General features: G+C 40.4%; 1 protein-coding gene across 1 annotated transcript in view; it reads right to left on the reverse strand.

The window, feature by feature from the left end:
* slc30a6 (solute carrier family 30 member 6) overlaps positions 1–20699 on the reverse strand; it is a 169364-nt gene that overhangs the window by 69151 nt on the left and 79514 nt on the right. The window contains exons 6-8 of the mRNA XM_087991219.1: positions 19914–19979; positions 10428–10508; positions 6672–6707 (exon numbers count right to left, since the gene is read on the reverse strand). Of these exons, the coding sequence (XP_087847345.1) occupies positions 6672–6707; positions 10428–10508; positions 19914–19979 (183 nt within the window). The remainder of the gene's footprint in view (positions 1–6671; positions 6708–10427; positions 10509–19913; positions 19980–20699) is intronic.

Raw genomic sequence — 20699 nt, forward strand, 5'->3', positions numbered from 1 at the left:
GAGCGAGAGAGGGAGCGAGAGAGGGAGCGAGAGAGGGAGCGAGAGAGGGAGCGAGAGAGGGAGAGCGAGAGCGAGAGATAGAAAACCTGCACAGTTACTGCCTTTGCTGTTTGAATTCATGTATCGCTGGACATTGGAGTGCATCTGGGAAAATTAACAAACAATGAATTTCATAACTAATCTTGGAGGAACCTGTTTGGACGAAGTTCACAACACGGAATCAGACAAATTAATCGTTGTTTTAAGTCTGTGTAATAGAAAGGCTGCAGTAGTGAGTACAGTGGGTTCTTTCTTGATTATGTGTTTTTGGAGATAAGTCTCTTGATTAAACTTAAAATATAAGCCATAACTATTAATTTAACCTGGGGCAGTGTTTTGTAGAGGAATAAGACGGTGTTATTTTCTGGGTCTGTAGATTGTGAAGGAGCAAAAAAGGCCTTTAGTACAATGATATGTACTTCTTGTCAGATGTGGGAGTTTAAAGAGAGTTTAAGGGTTACTGCAGATTATATCTGCCATAAATGCTGTTGGATGCGAATCTTATCAAATTGAACGGATTGGTTGGAGAGACAATTAGAAGCGATGAGGAATTTGCAACAGCAACAGTATGTGATGGATGGCAGTTATAGGAAGGGGGGAAAAGTCTCAGATATAATCACACAGATGGGTTAACTCCAGGAAGGGTAAGAGAGGTAGACACCTAGGGCAGGAGTCTTTTGTAGATATACCCATTTCAAACAGGAATGCTGTCTTGGAAAATGTAGGGGTGATGGATTCTCAGCGGAACGTAGCACGAACAGCCAAGTATTTGGCATGGAGACTGGCTCTAATGCAACGAGGGGTATGTTGGCTTCCAAGAGATCAATTGTGTTAGGGCAGACCTGGGCATTTTACGGCCCCCCGCGGGCCATATCTGGCCCTTTGGTCGTTCCTTCCGACCCGCATGAGGTCAATCTTAAATTAGAACATAAATGAAAAAATATTTACGCCATGCACGCAATACAACTGTGTTGCTTTTGTTTTGAAAAGGATGCTTTTTTAAAATTTATGTATGGACGCACATGCGCGTGTATGTGTGTGCGTGAACAACTAAAAGTGATGCTTGCTGGCTAGCCCTCAAAATGTCAGCTCATGCCAAGACAAGTTATGTCATATCCCACAAAATCACCAGAAACAGTAAACCGTTTTCTGATGGAGAGTGTATTAAGGAGTGCTTGTTGGACTCTGCAGAACTAATATGCCCGGAGAAAAAGGAGGCATTTGAGAATGCGTCCCTCTCCAGATGCACTGTAACGAGAAGGATTGGGCTCATTGCGAGAAATCTGGAGCTTCAGCTGCAGCACAGAGCGGTCAACTTTGACTTTTTTTCCTTGGCTTTGGATGAGAGCTGCGATGTATGTGACACAGTCCAGCTACTCATCTTCATACGTGGGATAACCACGGACTTTAAAATCACGGAGGAGCTGGCAGCCATGCAATCAATGAAAGGAACAACTGCTAATGATTTGTTCACGGAGGTAAATGCATGTTTGGACACGTTGGGACTAAAATGGGACAAGCTGGTGGGTGTGACAACGGATGGTTGTCCAAATCTAATGGGAAAAAATGTTGGACTCTTAAAGAGAATGCAGGATAAAGTGAGAGAAATTGACCCTGAACAGAAATTGGTGTTTTTGCATTGTGTTATACATCAGGAAGTGTTGTGTAAGTCGGTGTTAAAAATTAACCATGTGGTTGATGTTGTAACTAAAATAGTTAACTTCATCAGGGCAAGAGCCTTGAATCACATGCAGTTTGTTGCACTTTTGGAGGAAAATGAGACTGAACATCATGACATAGGCTACCACACAGTTGTCAGGTGGCTCAGCCTGGGCAAAATGCTGAAAAGTGTATGGGACCTGAGAGAAGAGATTCAAGATTTGTGTGTGAAGAAAGGGATTGGCATTCCACAGCTTTCAGATGCAGACTGGATTGCAGACCTTGGTTTTGCTGTTGATGTGACTGCACTTATGAATGAGCTAATGTGAAACTGCAGTGCAAGGGCCTTTTTGTGCATGAAATGTACAACTTGGTGAAGGCTTTTATGAGAAGGCTGCAGCTTCTCTCAAGCCAAGTGGAGGACAACATTCTCACCCACTTGCCAACACTGAAGAAAGCCGCACCTTATGCTGATCGCCTCCATAGGTACTCATGTTAGAAGCACTGCATGGTGAACTTTCAAGGCGATTTCAAGACTTTAAAATGGTTGAGAATGAAATGCATATGATTTTTTCCCCATTTACATGCAATGTGGAGAATGCATCTAGTGATGTTCAGCTTGACCTCATTGACCTGCAGTCTGACACACTTCTGGCAGAGTTCTTTAGGTCAGTCTCACTGTTTGACATTTACTCTTCCCTCAAAGAGGAGAACTTTCCACACATGAGGAGGCATGCTCAGAAGATTCGAGTCCTCTTTGGATCTACCTATATATGTGAACAGACATTCTCAGTGAGGAAGGTTAACAAATCCAAATACAGATCCTCTATCACTGACGATCACCTCTCAATTGTCCTTCACATATCCACCTCAGACATTCAACCAGATTTCAGTGCACTTGTTCAAGCCCGAAACAGACTGGATTTTTCTCACTAAACAAGTAAAATGAACCGAAAAAACATCAAAAGCACTTATTGCTTTTTGTATAGAGTTGTTTGTAATACTAAACAATAATGAAACAACTTTTCATTATTGGTTTGTAAAATTAACATGTTAAAAATAAAATGAAATACTGAAATTTTTGTTTTTACTGTTTATTTCTTCGATATTTGACCTACTCCACAATTTCATATCTTTATTGTAACAGAATATCCTTATTCTTTTGATTATAAGTTTCAGTGCAAAACTATTTAATATAATACTTTTTACAATGGGAGAAAATTAATACGGAGAAGAATTATGTTCAACTTATTGTTGGTTCGGCCCTCCAACACAACTCAGGTTTCTCATATGGCCCCTTGGAAGAATTAATTGCCCACCTCTGTGTTAGGGGATTCTATAGTCCGAGGTACAGATAGACGTTTCTGTGGCCAGCAGCGAAAAAGCAGAATGGGGCGTTGCTTCCCTGGTGCCAGGATCAAGGATGTCTCAAAGAGGGTGTGGACTGTTCTCATGGGGGAGAGTTGCCAGCAAGAGGTCATTGTCCACATTGGAATCAATGATATAGGAAGGGAAAAGGTTGAGATTCTGAAGGGAGATTACAGAGAGTTAGGCAGAAATTTAAAAAGGTCCTCAAGGGTAGTAATATCTGGATTACTCCCAGTGCTACGAGCTAGTGAGGGCAGGAATAGGAGGATAGAGTAGATGAATGCATGGCTGAGGAGCTGGTGTATGGGAGAAAGATTCACATTTTTGGATCATTGGAATCTCTTTTGAGGTAGAAGTGACTTGTACAAGAAGGACGGATCGCACCTAAATTGGAAGGGGACTAATATACTGGCAGGGAAATTTGCTAGAACTGCTCGGGAGGATTTAAACTAGGAAGGTGGGGGGTTGGGACCCAGGGAGACAGTGAGGAAAGAGATCAACCTGAGACTGGTATAGTTGAGAACAGAAGTGAGTCAAACAGTCAAGGCAGGCAGGGACAAGGTAGGACTAATAAATTAAACTGCATTTATTTCAATGCAAGGAGCCTAACAGAGAAGGCAGATGAACTCAGGGCATGGTGAGGAACATGGGACTGGGATATCATAGCAATTACGGAAACATGGCTCAGGGATGGGCAGGACTGGCAGCTTAATGTTCCAGGATACAAATGCTACAGGAAGGAAATAAAGGGAGGCAAGAGAGGAGGGGGAGTGGCATTTTTGATAAGGGATAGCATTACAGCTATACTGAGGGAGGATATACCCCGAAATACATCCAGAGAAGTTATTTGGGTGGAACTGAGAAATAAGAAAGGGATGATCACCTTATTGGGGATTGTATTATAGACCCCTTAATAGTCAGAGGAAATTGAGAAACAAACTTGTAAGGAGATCTCAGCTATCTGTAAGAATAATATGGTAAGGGATTTTAACTTTCCAAACATAGACTGGGACTGCAATAGTGTAAAAGGTTTAGATGGAGACAAATTGGTTAAGTGCGTACAAGACAATTTTCTGATTCAGTATGTGGATGTACCTACTAGAGAAGATGCAAAACTTGACCTACATTTGGGAAATAAGGCAGGGCAGAAGACTGGGGTGTCAGTGGGGGAGCACTTTGGGGCCAGCGACCATAATTCTATTACTTTTAAGATAGTGATGGAAAAGGATCGACCAGATCTAAAAGTTGAAGTTCTAAATTGGAGAAAGGCCAATTTTGACGGTATTAGGCAAGAACTATCGAAAGCTGATTGGAGGCAGATGTTCGCAGGTAAAGGGACGGCTGGAAAATGGGAAGCCTTCAGAAATGAGATAACAAGAATCCAGAGAAAGTATATTTCTGTTAGGGTGAAAGAAAAGGCTGGTAGGTATAGGGAATGCTGGATGACTAAAGAAATTGAGGGTTTGGTTAAGAAAAAGAAGGAAGCATATGTCAGGTACAGACAGGATAGATCGGGTGAATCCTTAGAAGAGTATAAAGGAAGTAGGAGTCTACTTAAGAGGGAAATCAGAAGGGCAAAAAGGGGACTTGAGATAGCTTTTGCAAATAAAATTAAGGAGAATCCAAAGAGTTTTTACAAATACATTAAGGACAAAAGGTTAACTACGGAGAGAACAGGGCCCCTCAAAGATCAGCAAGGCGGCCTTTGTGTGGAGCCACAGAAAATGGGGGAGATACTAAATGAGTATTTTGCATCAGTATTTACTGTGGAAAAGGATATGGAAGATATAGACTGTAGGGAAATGGATGATGACATATTGCAAAATGTCCATATTACAGAGGAGCAAGTGTTGGATGTCTTGAAATGGGTAGAGGTGGATAAATCCCCAGGACCTGATGAGGTGTACCTGAGGACTCTGTGGGAAGCTAGAGAAGTGATTGTTGGGCCTCTTGCTAAGATATTTGTATCATCAATAGTCACAGGTGAGGTGCTGGAAGACTGAAGGTTGGCAAATGTGGTGCCACTGTTTAAGAAAGGTGGCAAGGACAAGCCAGGGAACTATAGACCGATGAGCCTGACCTCGGTGGTGGGCAAGTTGTTTGAGGGAATCCTGAGGGACAGGATGTACATGTATTTGGAAAGGCAAGGACTGATTCGGGATAGTCAACATGGCTTTGTGCGTGGGAAATCATGTCTGTCAAACTTGACTGAGTTTTTTGAAGAAGTAACAAAGAAGATTGATGAGGGCAGAGCAGAAGATGTGATCTATATGGACTTCAGTAAGGCATTCGACAAGGTCCCCCATGGGACACTTGTTAGCAAAGTTAGGTCTCATGGAATACAGGGAGAACTAACCATTTGGATACAGAACTGGCTCAAAGGTAGAAGACCTTTGTGGTGGAGGGTTGTTTTTCAGACTGGAGGCCTGTGACCAGTGGAGTGCCACAAGGATTGGTGCTGGGCCCTCTACTTTTAGTCATTTACATAAATGATTTGGATGTGAGCATAAGAGGTACAGTTAGTACGTTTGCAGATAACACCAAAATTGGTGGTATAGTGGACAGTGAAGAGGGTTACCTCAGATTACAACAGGACCTTGACCAGATGGGCCAATGGGCTGAGAAGTGGCAGATGAAGTTTAATTCAGATAAATGCGAGGTGTTGCATTTTGGGAAAGCAAATCTTAGCAGGACTTATACACTTAATGGTAAGGTCCTAGGGAGGAGGCCTTGGAGTGCTGGTTCATAGCTCCTTGAAAGTGAAGTCGCAGGTAGATAGGATAGTGAAGAAGGAATTCCATGATTCTATTCTAAATACCTGGTTTTCATTTGATCTGTAAGTTATTCATGTAATTTCAGATAGAGAAAAGATTGTTTTGGAAGGTAAAGTTAACTAGCTTAAATCACTATCTGGGACACCAGAAGTGTACCACCACATTGCTATAGGGATAGATTTCAGAGAGATAACCTTTTGTTTTGGACTATTTGTGTTTGCCCACACATACAGTGAGTTGGACTGTGGAAGCACTTTGACTCAAAGAGGAAAATTTGCTAAGAGCTATAGATCATTAAGCGCGAAGGGAATAAAGAGTTAACTTGAGATGAAGTGTCCAATGTCATGAGATGCTTAAAGAAAAATGTGGGGTGGGGGTGAGGGAGCCAACTGCTCATGGAAGGATTTCCAAGAAACTCATACCGCAAATAGCAGGAACAGTGAGGAAAATCAATGTGAATTCCCGAGTGCTGTGACACATCTTATCTTGTACCCAGGAGAAGTGAAAGAACTCTCAATCATGTAAGCTATAGGATACCACTTGGATGAAATTTAAAAAAATAGAATGAGAAGTGATCTTCACAGGATTTTTACATATATGTGGACTTTTTACATATATTGCTAAATTAGTAGCACTTGCTTTAATGCCTGTACAGGAGCAGTTTTTGTTTGAAATGTGAAATTTCATGGTGAAATTCTTCCAATAAATAACTGGGACTTCAAATTGCTATTTCAAGATCATAAAGATTTTAGAGAAACTGAAAATCTTTTTGTTAAACCAAATACTAATAAATATTTACCTGTATAAAACTAAATTTTGAACAAAACTTACGTATGAATTTCAGGCTGTTCTAGAAATCGCTCCACACTGTCTCAAAAAGAAAAAGCAAAGGAATTAAATTTGCTCAAGGTAAGAAAAAAACAATCATAGTGTCATATAGAAATTAAGTACAACATATCAAATAGGTTTTAAAAGCAGAAAGGTGCAAACTGTACTTTTGCAAATACAGTATTAGTGTTAATACATCAGTCACCAGTGAGATCATAGGATTTAGTTTTTTGTTTTCACAAAACATCTTTCCCAAGTTTTCACCCATTCTCCTCTTCTGATGCCAACTCAAGACAGAGAAAAGTCACAGGAATGCTGGCCACTGTACAAATACAGTACCCACATGACTACTCTGGTTAGATATTTCTTTCTCAGGCCAGGGAGGGAGAGGGTATTTGTGAAGGATGAGAGGGGACTGGGATGGACTAAGGGCTGTTAGAACCTTGGAGAGGTAGAATGCAAGGTAAGTTTTGAATCCCCAAAATCTGCCCCAGCTGAGGTCAGATAATTTGGACTGGGGACTTAAACTGGGATGATATGCCAAGGGGAACGATGCACATAATGTATCAATAACCATTATAACTGATGATGCAACATATCAGCATTGAATATCTCGTTCAGGTTAGCAAGTAGGTAGTTTTTATAGTCGATAAGGGTAGGACTGGAAAAACACAGCAGGTCAGACAGCATATGAGGAGCAGGAGAGTCAATGTTTCAAGCATGAGTCTTTTATCAGGATTGTGGAGGGGGAAGGAGGATGAGAGCTACATTGGAAGGGGTGGGGCTGTGGGTGAAGGTAGGAGGGAAGGCGATGGATGAGGGTGGGAGGCAATTGTGATAGATTGGTGTGGAGGGTGGAGCGGATAGCTGGGAAGGAAGATGGAAAGGTCGGACAGGTCAATAGGGCAGTGCAAAGGTGGACGGACCAATCTGGGATGAGATGGGGGAGGGGAGATTTGGAAACTTGTGATGTCAATGCCGTATAGTTGAAGGGTCCCAAGGCGAAAGGATGAAGCGTTCTTCCTTCAGTTAGTGTGTGGCTTTGAATTGGCAGTGGACACAGCCAGGACTTGCATGTCCTTGGGGAATGGGAGGGGGAGCTGAAGTGGTCAGCCACAGGGCAGTGGGGTTGTTTAGTGCGTGTCCCCCAAAGATGTTCCCTGAAATGTTCCACGAGTAGGCATTCTGTTTCCCCGAAGTAGAGGAGACCACATCGAGAGCAATGAACACAGTAGATAAGGTGGGGGGGGAAAGAGAGAAATGTGTAGGAAATTCTCTACCAGATTGCCAGATGTGAAAAGATCCTTTGGGGCCTTGGACAGAGATTGGGGGTAGGGAGTACGGGTGTGTGTGTGTGTGTGTGTAAGTAAATGTGGTTTTGGGTGCAGGTTTTGCACCTCTTGCCAGATGTGGAGGATGGGTTGGTAAAGGGCATAGAACTAACAAGGGAGCTGCAGAAGGAATAGTCTCTATGGAACGCTGATAGGGGTGGAGGGGGAAATATATCCTTGGTAGTGGGGTCTGTCTGTTGGTGTTCGTGGTGTACAGTTATTTTGAAATTTCACACATGCAGCGTTCCACAAGATTTAAAATTAATGGCTCATTCAGAAATCTCATTAAATATAGCTGTGTAGTCATGAACCGATAATGTTCTTAGTATCAGAAAAGCTACATTTGTTACTTAGACAGCAGACAGGGTCTTAAAATATTTTAACAATGCCGTGTTAAAATGTACAATTCTACAACAGCTGCAGATCTACCGCATCGTACAGAAATTTGTTTTCCTAGAAATGTGAATTTCTATACACTGACTTCTATGTTCCCACAAGAATTTTAAACGTTTGAAATATTTTAACCAACCTCTGACAGCATACCAAGCCAGGTCATTTGGAACATGAAGCTGATACAATGAACAGCTTCCTCTACATTATTCTGAAAATAAAACCAATGCCTAACTTCAAAAGGGGACAGTCAATTCTAAACAACAGCATTTTTAATTAAGGTGGTAAACTGAACCCATCAATGGCATCCAGAATTAAAAGTAATGTCAAGGAATACTTCAAATTAATTTATATTGTGCAACAAGTTGGTGTAGTATACAGGGATATGAATTAGTATCATTAACTTGATCCCAATGAGAACACAATGAGTTGTTACCTACGTCTTTGAAATTAAGGAAGATATGGTAGCTGAAGGAAGAGGGAAATCTGTTAGTTTTTCCACACCTGATTACAATGCAGGAAATGTGTGTCTGATACGTGGTTAGGGACAAGAATGAGTTCAATAGTGCCTGATAAGACACCAGCCTGTGAAACTGTACCCTAACACAAGACAAGACTTTCAGCAATGAAGGGGAGGAAAGGAAAAGAACATTAAAAATGAAAATTGATTCTTCTAATCTTCACTCTTAGGTGTGAAGCAAGCATATTCTACTTTTTTCTAAATGAAAGGAAAGAAAGCACAGATCACAAGGTATCTAAGGACAGTCATTTAACCCATCCTTCCAGAAAGGAACAGTAAACAAACTCCTGCTTTTATAGTGTCCCTTTACCCTATTTCATAACTACATTATTTAACCAAAAAATAAAAAAAGCAAGTGATGGTCTAGGTAAATTGTATAATCTGCCAGTGCCAAGGATGGGTTTCATGGAAATGATAATGCAACATAGTGAGCTTAATATCTGGCAGCTTATCAAAGGTGGGGAAAATAATAAAAAAAATTGACTGTTTCCTGTATGGAAGTTGGGTAGAAGAAGACAGAGTGGTAAGGAAAAGGAACATTAGAAGTTAATTATCCTAAGCAGACCTTGAAAACGTCCAGTGACTATCTATAGAACACATGTAGCAGAATAAGTCCTGGGTGCAGATCTCCAGGTTACTACCTTGGTCAGGAAAGATCTCTTGGACTAAAATTGTTTGAAGAAATGAAAGAAATAAAAAAATATGCTTTTGAAAAACAAGTTGCTTGCTCTGTCAGTACAGATATTTGGCTGCAAAGTATTAGAAGTTGGAACCTTGGTCTCAGCTACCTGCCATGTGATAATTTCAATGACACAGAAGGAAAAATTGAAAGGGAAGGATAAATCTAAATACAAGAAGAAAATTTGAGGATCAGGAAGCTCAATCAATGTGATGCATTAAGCTAATTTACTTGTTCTCCTTAAATGTATTACTGCAGCTGAGTTTCCTATTGTGGCCCTAAACATCATGTATGTTTACGATAGCCCATTAGCAACACCTTCATTCCACTTATATACTGACTAATCGGGAGCAAATTACTGTCATTCCATGTAGAGCAGTAAGTTACGCTGCGCTCATTATTTTTCGAAAACATAACCACAGTACCACAGTAAATGAAGATTCTTCATACTGGAAAAATTTTCATGAATTAGCCAACAATCTCTGGCATAACTAAATGTAGAACTCTTACAATTTTACTAAACAGCAATAGGTATTTGATTGAAACACTGGGCCCCGTGTTTACTGAATCTTTGGTTTGAATACCCTCAATCATTTGGAATCTGGCTGCACTTTGGTTTTACTTGCAACATTTTATTCAAAGTGCATCACCCACTCCTCTTTTTTTGGCAAGATTCTAATATACTCTCAAATTCCATAATTATTGCCTTAATGCTGAAAGGAACAATCGTGTGCTTGCATTTATAAAATATTGATTAGCCCGATGCATGTCAGGCTAGGATAAATTTTCATGGTGAAACGTTACATGTCAATCAAAGGGAAAAGGAACCACATTCCTACCTTTCTTTGAGTACAAAGAGAGCCCCAAGCTGTGCCAGGACAGTGGCAGCGAACACTGCTAATACTTCAAACCTCTCAAACCTGAAATTTAAGCATCAGACAGGAAAACAAGTGTCACGATTGTAAAACAATCCATGCATCATTCTTAGTAATGCGATGTTATTCCATGCAGAGTAGAAGTAGGTGCAAGACAGAACTAAAATTGCTCTAACATCTCTACAGGACAAAACCTTTAAGACGGTTCAGCAAACAGACGAGCAAATATTTTCAGATTATGATTACAGACTGCAATCCTACTCAGATAGAATTTTATAAAGCCATTTTCAATACTGTGGATGCTAATTTTAATCTTGAAAACAAAATCCTGTTATATTCAAACCTATCATCATACACAGTCTAATCTTAACTTAAAAATAAATTTCAGCAATATGCAATATATTTCAACTGAATGTGTCTTGTTTAAATATTTTCTTCCATAAGAATGTTTCCTTCTGTGAAGAGCAACTTTTTAAAATCCTCATTCAGGGGTTGTGGGTGTTACTGGATAGATCAGCATTAATTGCCCATCACTAATCACTTTTGGGAAGGTTGTGAGGAGCTGCCTACTTGAGCTGTTGCAGTCCATTTCATGTAGGTACACCCACAATGCTACCAAGGAGAGAGTTCCAGGACTTTGACCCAGTAACACTGAAGGGACACAGATATATTTCAAATTAAGATGATGCGTGGCTTGGTGGTGAACTTGCAGGTGGCAGTGTTTTTATGTATCTGATGCCCTTGTCTTTCTATTTGCTTGTGGTCAAGAGTTTGGAGGGTGCTGGCTAAGGAGCCTTGGTGAGCTAATGCAGTGCCTCTTGACGATGGTATATATTGCGGTTAGTGTGCTGATGAATGTTTATGGTTTTGGTGCCATCAGGTGGGCTTCTTTCTCCTGGATGATGTCAGGCTTCTTCTCAGTTAGAAATGCACTCATCAAGGCAAGCGAGGAATTTGGTCACAGGCCTAAATTGTGCCTTTTTAGATGATGGACAGGCTTTGGGGAGTCAGGTAGTGAGTTACTTATTGCAGGATTCCCAGTCTTATAGCCGCCATATTTATACGTCTAGTCCATTTAAGTTTCTGATCAATGGGACCCCCAAAGTGTAGACAACAGGGAACTCAGCAATAGAAATGCCATTGAATGTAAAGGGATGATGGTTAGATTGTATCTTGTTGGAGCTGGTTATTATGGCACTTTCTTCACCTGGCTCTTATGGCACATATGTTTCTTCAAACGCATCAGCCCAAGTCTGGATGCTGTTCAGGTCTTAATTCATTTGGACAAGTACTGCTCCGGTATCTGATGGATCGCACATGGTGAATATTGGCTGATGATTGCACAATATCCCCGCTTCAGCCTTTATGACGGAGGGAAGGTCCTTGAAGAAGCAGATGAAGATGGTATGGCCTAGGAACTTCTGAAGAGATGTTCTCAGGCCAAAAAGACCAACCTTCACCAATCACAACCATCTTCCTTTACGCTAGACATGCCTCCAAGCAGCAGATAATTTGTCCACCGACTCCCACTAACTGGAGTTTTATTTGAGATTTTTGATGCTATGCTCAGGAAATTTTAGTCTTGAAATCAAGGGCAATCATTCTCACCCCCCCCTAGAATTCAGCTCTTTTGTCCATGTTTAAATCTACACTAATGAGGTTAAGAGTTGAGCTGTTGTGGTGGAATACAAACTAAACATCAGTCAGTATGCTATTGCTAAGCAACTACTGCTCGACAGCACTGTCGATGACCTGTTCCATTATTTACTGATGTAAAGTGGACCAATGAGATCATACATGTTGGAGGCAATAGTGCACTGATATTCTCGCTGCAAACCAGATACCAGGTCATGGTCTACAGTCGAGTTTGAATTCCACAATAGGAAATGGTGGAATGTGAATTTTTCAAAATCTTGAATACGAAGTCTAATGATGCCCATGAAACCATTACCAACTGTTCTAAAAATCCAACTGATTCACTAATGCTTTTTAGGGAAGAAAAATCGGACGTCCCGAACTTGTCTGGCTAATATGTAGCTCCAGGCCCACAGTAATGAGATACACTCTTAATTGACCTCTGAAGTGGACCAAGACTGAGGGTGCATTAGCTCCACTCTAGCAGGGTCAGCCCTGGCCAAATAAGGAGGAGGGAATGCTAAAGGGAAATTTAGTGAGGAATTCAACTTCAATTGGCTGGGCAATTCCCATGGAATCATCTGTGCCAGGGTTTCACATGGTCCTGATGCACAACTCCAGTCTACTCGTCTCAACAACTCTTGGACCAGAAGAGTAAGTGGGGCATTAAACTATAGCCCTTCCAGATGGGCATACAAGATCCCATAGCACTATTTTGAAAAGTGGTCTTCTCCACAGTCTCCTGGTCGATTTTTAATTCTCAATTAACAACACAATTTCTGGTCATTGTCACACTTCTATTCATAGAAGCATGCCCATGAATTGGCTGTGACAGTTCCTATACTATAACAGCAACGGCAACCAATGAAATACTTTAAATCGTGAAATGCTTTGCATTTCCTCAACAAAGGGATGCCATAAATGCAAGTCTTTGCTTGCTTAATTTATGTAGAAGACAAACCGTTGGATTATTTATGAAACATTAGAAGACTATTATTGTCATTGAAATTGTTTTAATCATAAGGCATTTACTATCACATTTTGTAAAAAAAATTATCATACATAATTAAAACACTGTAGACAAGTTACTTTGTGTACTTTGTATTTTGTATAAAACAAACTGATTTCAAAGTACCACATTACTCAATGCAAAGAGGAACTATAGTGAAGCCATATCATTATCAACATTTTTGTGCTTAATCTATGAACAAAAGTGATGGGATGAAGGACTGTAACAATTCCTTTCCACTAGGGATCCATCTGGCATGATCTGTCTTGGAGTGGGGAAAGCGGGGCATTTGCCAGGGTTAATTTGATACACTGTGGTGCACCTTGTAGAAGCTGTTTACAGTGCATTGGCAGAGACTTAGGAGGAGAGGGTGTAGAGAGAATGATCAAAAGATAAATTTTATATATTAATACAATACAAATGACTGCAAACTATACCATAGTACTTTTTTTCTCATGTTTTCATATTATTTCACATACTTTGTGATGAGACAATGAAAACACTTCTTTTATATAAATGATTTGGATGAGATTACAGAAGGCATGGCTAGTAAGTTTGCAGACGACACCAAAATTGGTGGCAATTGTAGACAATGAAGAAGGTTTTCTAAATTACAATGGGATCTTGATCAAATGGGTCAATAGGCTGAAAAATGGCAGATGGCGTTCAATCTGGATAAATGCAAGGTATTGCATTTTGGTACAACAAACAAGGGTGGGGTTATATAATCAATGGGAGGGCCTTGGGTAGTGTTATAGAATAGAGGGACTTAGGGGTGCAGGTACATAATTTTTTCAAGTTTGTGTCACATACAGACAAGGTGGTTAAGGAGGTGTGTGGCATACTTGCCTTCATTACACAGTTCTTTGAATATAGGAGTTGGGAAATCATGTTGAGGTTGGACAGGTCACTGGTGAGGTGTCTTCTGGAATACAGTGTCCAGTTCTGGTTGCCCAATTATAGGAAGGATATTATTAAACTAGAGAGAGTTTAAAAGAGATTTCCTAGGATGTTGTTGGTTTGAAAGGTTTGAGTTATAAAGGCAGGCTAGATGGGCTGGGGCTTTTTTCACTGGAGCATAGCAGGTTGAGAGGCGATCTTCTAGAAGTTTATAAAATAATGAGAAGTTTAGATAGAGTTAATGATAGTTGTAGGCTGGGGGATTTCAAGACTAGGGGGCATATTTTTAAGGCGCGAGGAGTGAGATTTAAAAAAGACACAAGGGGCAAATTTTTCACACCGAGTGGTTCACGTGTGGAATGAAGTTCCTAAGGAAGTGTTGGATATGGCTCCAATTACAACTTTTAAAAGACTTTTGATTAATTACATGAACAGGAATGGTTTGGAGGAATGTGGGCCAGGAGCAGGCAAGCGGGACATGTTTAATTTCGGATTATGATCGGCATGGACTGTTTGGGCTGAAGGGTCTGCTTCCGTGCTGTATGACTATAACCTGATCTAACTTATTGGTGAAATGCAATTGCATTTCCAAGTACCGAAAGCAGGGAACTATAATCAGTTAGCTTAATATCTTCACACGGAAAATGCTGGCATTCATTGTTAAGAAGGTGAAAGTAGATTACTCAGAAAATCTCAGTGTAACCAGGCCTCTACTGATTCTATGATATACATTGATGTGACCTCATCTGGAGTCTGGTGTACAATTTTGGTCTCCTTAATTAAGGATGAACATAAATGTATCAGAAGCAGTGCAAAGAACGTTCATTTGACCAATTCTTAGAATGAAAAGGCTATCTTGTGAAGAAAGGTAGAACAACTTCAGGTTGCATCCCTTGGAGTTTAGAAGATTGTGTGGTGATCTTGTTAAAACATACATGATCCTGAGGGAACTTAACAGGGAAAATGCTGAACTGGTGATTCACCTGGTGCGAGAAATTCAAACTAGGGGACACAGTTTACAAATAAGGGTTTTTTTTGTTTAAAGCTGTTTCAGATTGCTCGAACTGGATGGCTAGCCAACAGTGGAATATATTTCCCTCTGACTTTCAATAATGTCACCTTCGCCTTGAATAGTGCTTTAAAAATCAGAAAAAAAAAATTTAGTCCCCGAGCTCATAGACTGAAATCAGAGAATGAGATTGCAAAGCTAAGTAAGGTGCAATATTAATGGAAGAGAAAATCATGTAGAGATTCCATGTACGTAAAATAGGGACAATTGTACAGGTTAAGATGATAATTCCCCAAAACAGGAATTAATTTTATTAATTTTGATTTTATTTTGTACTCCCCACTACCAATTATGCTTTCAAAGTTAATAGCCATGTGATCAAAGAAAAATAAATCTTTGCAGATTTCATAGTGGAATTGCCATGTTATGTGGATAATGTAAATACAATACATAGGAACATTACCACCAATATTGTTTCCTGTAGAACAATCTACAGTTAACTGAATATTCAGAGCTTGGGTTCATTCATCAGAACATTGATGCAAGTTAGCATTTGTGAACAGCACGTATGGCAGAGTATGTTAGGGCTCTTGTGGCTTAGTGGTAGTGCCTCTATCTCGAAGCCAGGAAGTTCCTGAAGTCACTGTTCACAATGTGGTCTCCTCTACGTTGGGGAGATTAAATGCAGGCTGGGTAACTTCTTTGAAGAATGCTCGTGCTCTGTCCACAAAAACGACTCCGGAGTTTTCAGTTGCTTGCCATTTCAACAAACCAGTGTGTTTCTGGCCAACACGTTTGTTGCAGGCCTGCAGCAGTGTCCTAGTGAGCCTTAGCACAAGTTTGAAGAATAACATCTCATTTTCCACTTGGGGACCCTGCACCCTTTGGGACTCAACAGAGTGTTCAATAACGTTATAGTCTGATTCAATGCTTTTTAGTCATCACCCACCCAGTCTTGTTATGACATGGATAGCTTGTAGCCAGTGAAGAAGGGTCACTGGACCCAAAATGTTAAGTCTGATTTCACTCTACAGATGCGAGCAGACCTGCTGAGTTTTTCAGCAATTTCTATTTTTGTCTCTTGTAGCCCTGTCACCCACTCCCACATACCCCTAGGTCCATTATCACATTAAATGGATTGCATTCAGCATAGCTAATATATTTTCTAATTCTTTATTCTTATTATCATTATTCAGCTATTCTTCTGTTCTGGTCTACTTGTTTACCTACCCTTTTCATCTCTCTCTCTCTCTTTCTGTTGCCCTCCCCCCCCCCCCCCCGCACACCTTTCCACTCATTCCCCATCCCTCAGTTTGGTTTCAGCATAATTACCAGTCTTCCTAGCTACTGTTCTGATGAAGTCACAGATGCTGCTACCCCAGGTTCATCAGTAAGAGTTACTGTGAGCTACCTTGATATTATTGAAATAGTTCTAACTCAGTCTCCTTCTATGGTTCCTACCATGACAGAGGCCTAACTTTCCTTTATACTTTCTAATCAAGCTGTTCAGAGATGTCATTATATACCTCTGGAGTAGGTGGGCCTGGCTCAGAGGGAGGGACTCTATCAAAACCAACTGATCTTAAAGATTAGAAAAATAACAGAAAAGCCATGGGTGACAGTCATTTGTTGGTTCACTAGTCAGAGCATTGCTCAGAGAAATCAGAGTCTACCTACCCAAGTTAAAATTTACCAAAGCTTAACTGTTAATCAGCATTAATCAGGCATTCTCCAAGGCAGGGTCTCTACCAGAGTCTACTTGCCAACCAACCGGTACTCTCCTCTCATGCATATTAAATATTGGCTTTCCCCTTGAATTCTTGCAAAATATCCCGATGAGTGCAAGATGAAAAGCTTTGACAAAATGTGCCTTTTATCTTCAATACTCAAGTTCTATACTACCAAATGATACTTTGAAGAGAAAATGAGGTCTGCAGATGCTGGAGATCAGAGATGGAAATGTGTTGCTGGAGAAGCGCAGCAGGTCAGGCAGCATCGAGGGAACAGGAGAATCGACGTTTCGGGCATTAGCCCTTCTTCAGGAATTCCTGAAGAAGGGCTAATGCCCGAAACGTCGATTCCCCTGTTCCCTAGATGCTGCCTGACCTGCTGCGCTTCTCCAGCAACACATTTCCATCAAATGATACTTTGCCTACCATAATAACTTGGGATAACAAGAGATCAATCTCAGTTTTAATATTTATAGATCTAGCATTGATTGCTTAATGACAGAAGAGAATTTCTGAATTTGACTCTGCTTCATTATTGGATTCTGGATTAGTGGTGCTGGAAGAGCACAGCAGTTCAGGCAGCATCCGAGGAGCAGTGAAATCGATGTTTCGGGCAAAAGCCCTTCATCAGGAATAAAGGCAGTGAGCCTGAAGCGTGGAGAGATAAGCTAGTGGAAGACCCACCCTCACCCTCCTCTAGCTTATCTCTCCACGCTTCAGGCTCACTGCCTTTATTCCTGATGAAGGGCGTTTGCCCGAAACATAGATTTCGCTGCTCCTTGGACTGCTGCCTGAACTGCTGTGCGCTTCCAGCACCACTAATCCAAAATCTGGTTTCCAGCATCTGCAGTCATTGTTTTTACCTCTCTGCTTCATTACTGTCCACTTCGATGCTTGTACTGAAATTCATTTGCAAATGTTTTGTCAACTCACACAATCTATCAAGTTAAAAATCACACAACACCAGTTTATAGTCTAACAGGTTTATTTGGAAGCAGTAACTTTCTAAGCGTTGCTCCTTCATCAGGTAGTTCTGGAGTATAAAATCGTAATACACAGGTCTTACGATCTTATACTTCACAACCACCTGATGAAGGAGCAGCATTCTGAAAGCTAGCGCTTTCAAATAAACCTGTTGGGCAATAACCTGATGTTGTGTGATTTTTAACTGTGCACACCCTAGTCCAACATTGGCACCTTCAAATCATAATCTATTAATGTTTTGCAATGACATGCTGCCATCTCCACAGCTGACAATATTGTTCACCTTTGAATCATTAGCAAATTCAAATAGTTGGTTTTCTATCTCACCCTTTAAGTTGTTAATTAATACAGCGAGGTTCCAGCACAGATTCTTGCAGGACACCATTAGGCAGAGCCTACTAACCAGAATACCTGATGTGACAATGCTGTCACTTTAACAAGCTTATTTTGTCCTTGGGTTCTTTTTTTTTTTAAAAAGAGAGGTCAGAAAGGCAGAGATGCTGAGGGGTCTGGGAAGAGCTTAGTCAAACAATGGTAGGGGAGTGGCCAGTTCTCCTAGTTCAAGTTTATTCTAGTTTGGTTTAGCTGTGGTAGTCACAAGTTGCTGGAGTCCACAAAGGTTGCAAGCTTCAGCAAATGACTTCTGACTGACTTTCTCTCTGAAATCTCTTTGGATGTTGTTCCCTACTACCTGTAAGAATCTGTGTTTCACTTTACCTTTTTGCCAAGGGGTGTGTTTACAGGATGTTACTGGATTGGGACAGTTCCTCAGTTAAGCTTCTGAATTGGGTCAGTTAAGTTTTCCAATAGGTATGTTATTCTCAATTCTGTTTTCTTTTATTTATGTTTCAACTGTAGTATTTAAATAAATTCTGTTTTGCTTAAAGCAGAGTGGCTCAACCAGCTGCATCACATCTGGAATATCCACTTCATATCTGCCTTTAAAATAAGTAAAAGCTGAGGTCTAAACTACCTTCCTAAAATATTTTGGTGTGTGTGTCTGGCCTAGTCCATACCACTGATCACTAACTCTACCACCCCTGTCACCTTCCTCTGATCCAATTTCACATCCAGCCCAACAATTCTCCTTCAATCCCAGGAGTTTTACAGAATCAGAATGGTGAGAAAGAGGCCACTCAGCTTATTGTTTCTGTCTTGGACCTCCAAAGGTGCCATTTATCATCTGATATTCCCCAACCTTGTCCCCTTGACTTTAGCAATTTTACAATAATAAATATTATATTACATGGCCATAATTGTCTAGTTTCCCTCTTACCTTTCTTAAACTGCAGACTGACATACACAATTTTACAAACCACATTTATGTGGATTTATATAAATGGGGACTTTGTGTAACTCTCAAAATTTCACCCTTCAAATGTACAACCGGGTTCATTGTAGACGGAGCTAGTCAGCTGGATGAATGGTCAAATCTCCAAAACAAGCCATTGTTTGCTCAACACTTTCATCCCATAAATATTCTTTGTTTATCTAAATCCAAAAATGTCAGGAATAGATTAACAATGGTCAAGGCCCAAGGATTCTAAAGTCATTACAGAGATACTGCTGCCATTTTAGCAGGCTAAGGCCTTCCAGATTACCAGGCTCAAGCACTGGTAGGTTACCCACTACTTACACAGCCAAAATGCCCCAATCCAACAGAAAGATGTCTTGTCAAGTTACCAAAAGCCAGCGAAATGAAATGCCAGACCTTAGTTGTAGATTTCACCAGTCAGCCAGGCCACCATTCTGTGACCTGAAGGTTTGCAATCTTACCTGGTTCAGCCATCACATTACAGTGTCTGCTAAAGGAGCGACTGGCCATGTAGTCCATTGTGCAAGTGCACCTACCAATCCGGCCAGTTTCCCCCATTTTTTTCCTATGTGAAACAGAACGTTCTGCAGTGCTCTGTGCAGCTGCAGAGCAAATAAGATGAAACTTCACTTCAGTTTGCATGCAGGTGGGGACCCAATCAACATTATCCTGTGAACGCTTAGGCAGGCTGATAAATCTGTTACTTTACAAAGTAACACCATGAAAACGAAGGCATTAAAAACGGTCAAATGCCTCCTCTTTATTAAAATGGACAGAAGGAACCTCTGCTCATCAAACTGCTTTGGGTCAAAACAGTCACCTCATAAAAAATGAAGCATCTACTGAGTAACGCTGAACATACACTTACCCGAAAGAGTACCCTGAACTAGGTTTCTTCAAAGTCACCCAGAAACTTATTAGGCAAGTCATCAAACTAAAAAACAAAGGAGATTATTGTTAAAAGGCCTGGACAGAAAGCAGTTGTAACCAAAGCAAACTGCATTCACAAGCTTCAGATTTGTTCATTCAATTTCATAAAAATTAACATTTCACATAAAAATGTCCTAATCGCATGTAAAGAGTAATATTTTACAATTCTTAACTTGTACAATAAAAAGACAATTCTGAGCATAATTAACCACCAAGAAGCCTAGGTGTTTTTCTTTTCCTGGAATTGTGTCACTTAACATGCGAGTAAACATTTAGCTATAGTTCAAAGTTTTGGAGATAATGTAAATAATTCACTGAAAAAAAAACAAACCTCTTTTCCAAAAAAAAGGGCACCGATGAGCAGGCAACTATTTTTTCAAAAAAAAAAGGGTAAAGTCATATTTTTTAAACTGCATTTTACAGATCTTTAAGTTTTTTATTAAGTGCCAATTTGTAGAAACAAAATCCAACATGACTTTGCTTCAGAGATATGTCACTTTCCATTCTGTCTGGAGTGATGTCACCAAGATAACAGTCAATTAAGCTACTCACTTTCATAAATGACAGCAGGTACCAGATTGATAATTACTCCCCAAGAGAGGGCAGGAAACTAGAGGAGTCCCATCTGAAATGGTAACTCCTCTTCCACACATATTTATCAAGCTTATCTTTATTTAATCCTCACCTTCAATGCTGTGGGGATCGATCAATAATTTATGATCTA

The sequence above is a fragment of the Chiloscyllium plagiosum genome, unplaced genomic scaffold (genome assembly GCF_037043375.1).
Source record: "Chiloscyllium plagiosum isolate Xiang-an unplaced genomic scaffold, Cpla_swu_hap1 HiC_scaffold_10, whole genome shotgun sequence".
Lineage (NCBI taxonomy): Eukaryota > Metazoa > Chordata > Chondrichthyes > Orectolobiformes > Hemiscylliidae > Chiloscyllium > Chiloscyllium plagiosum.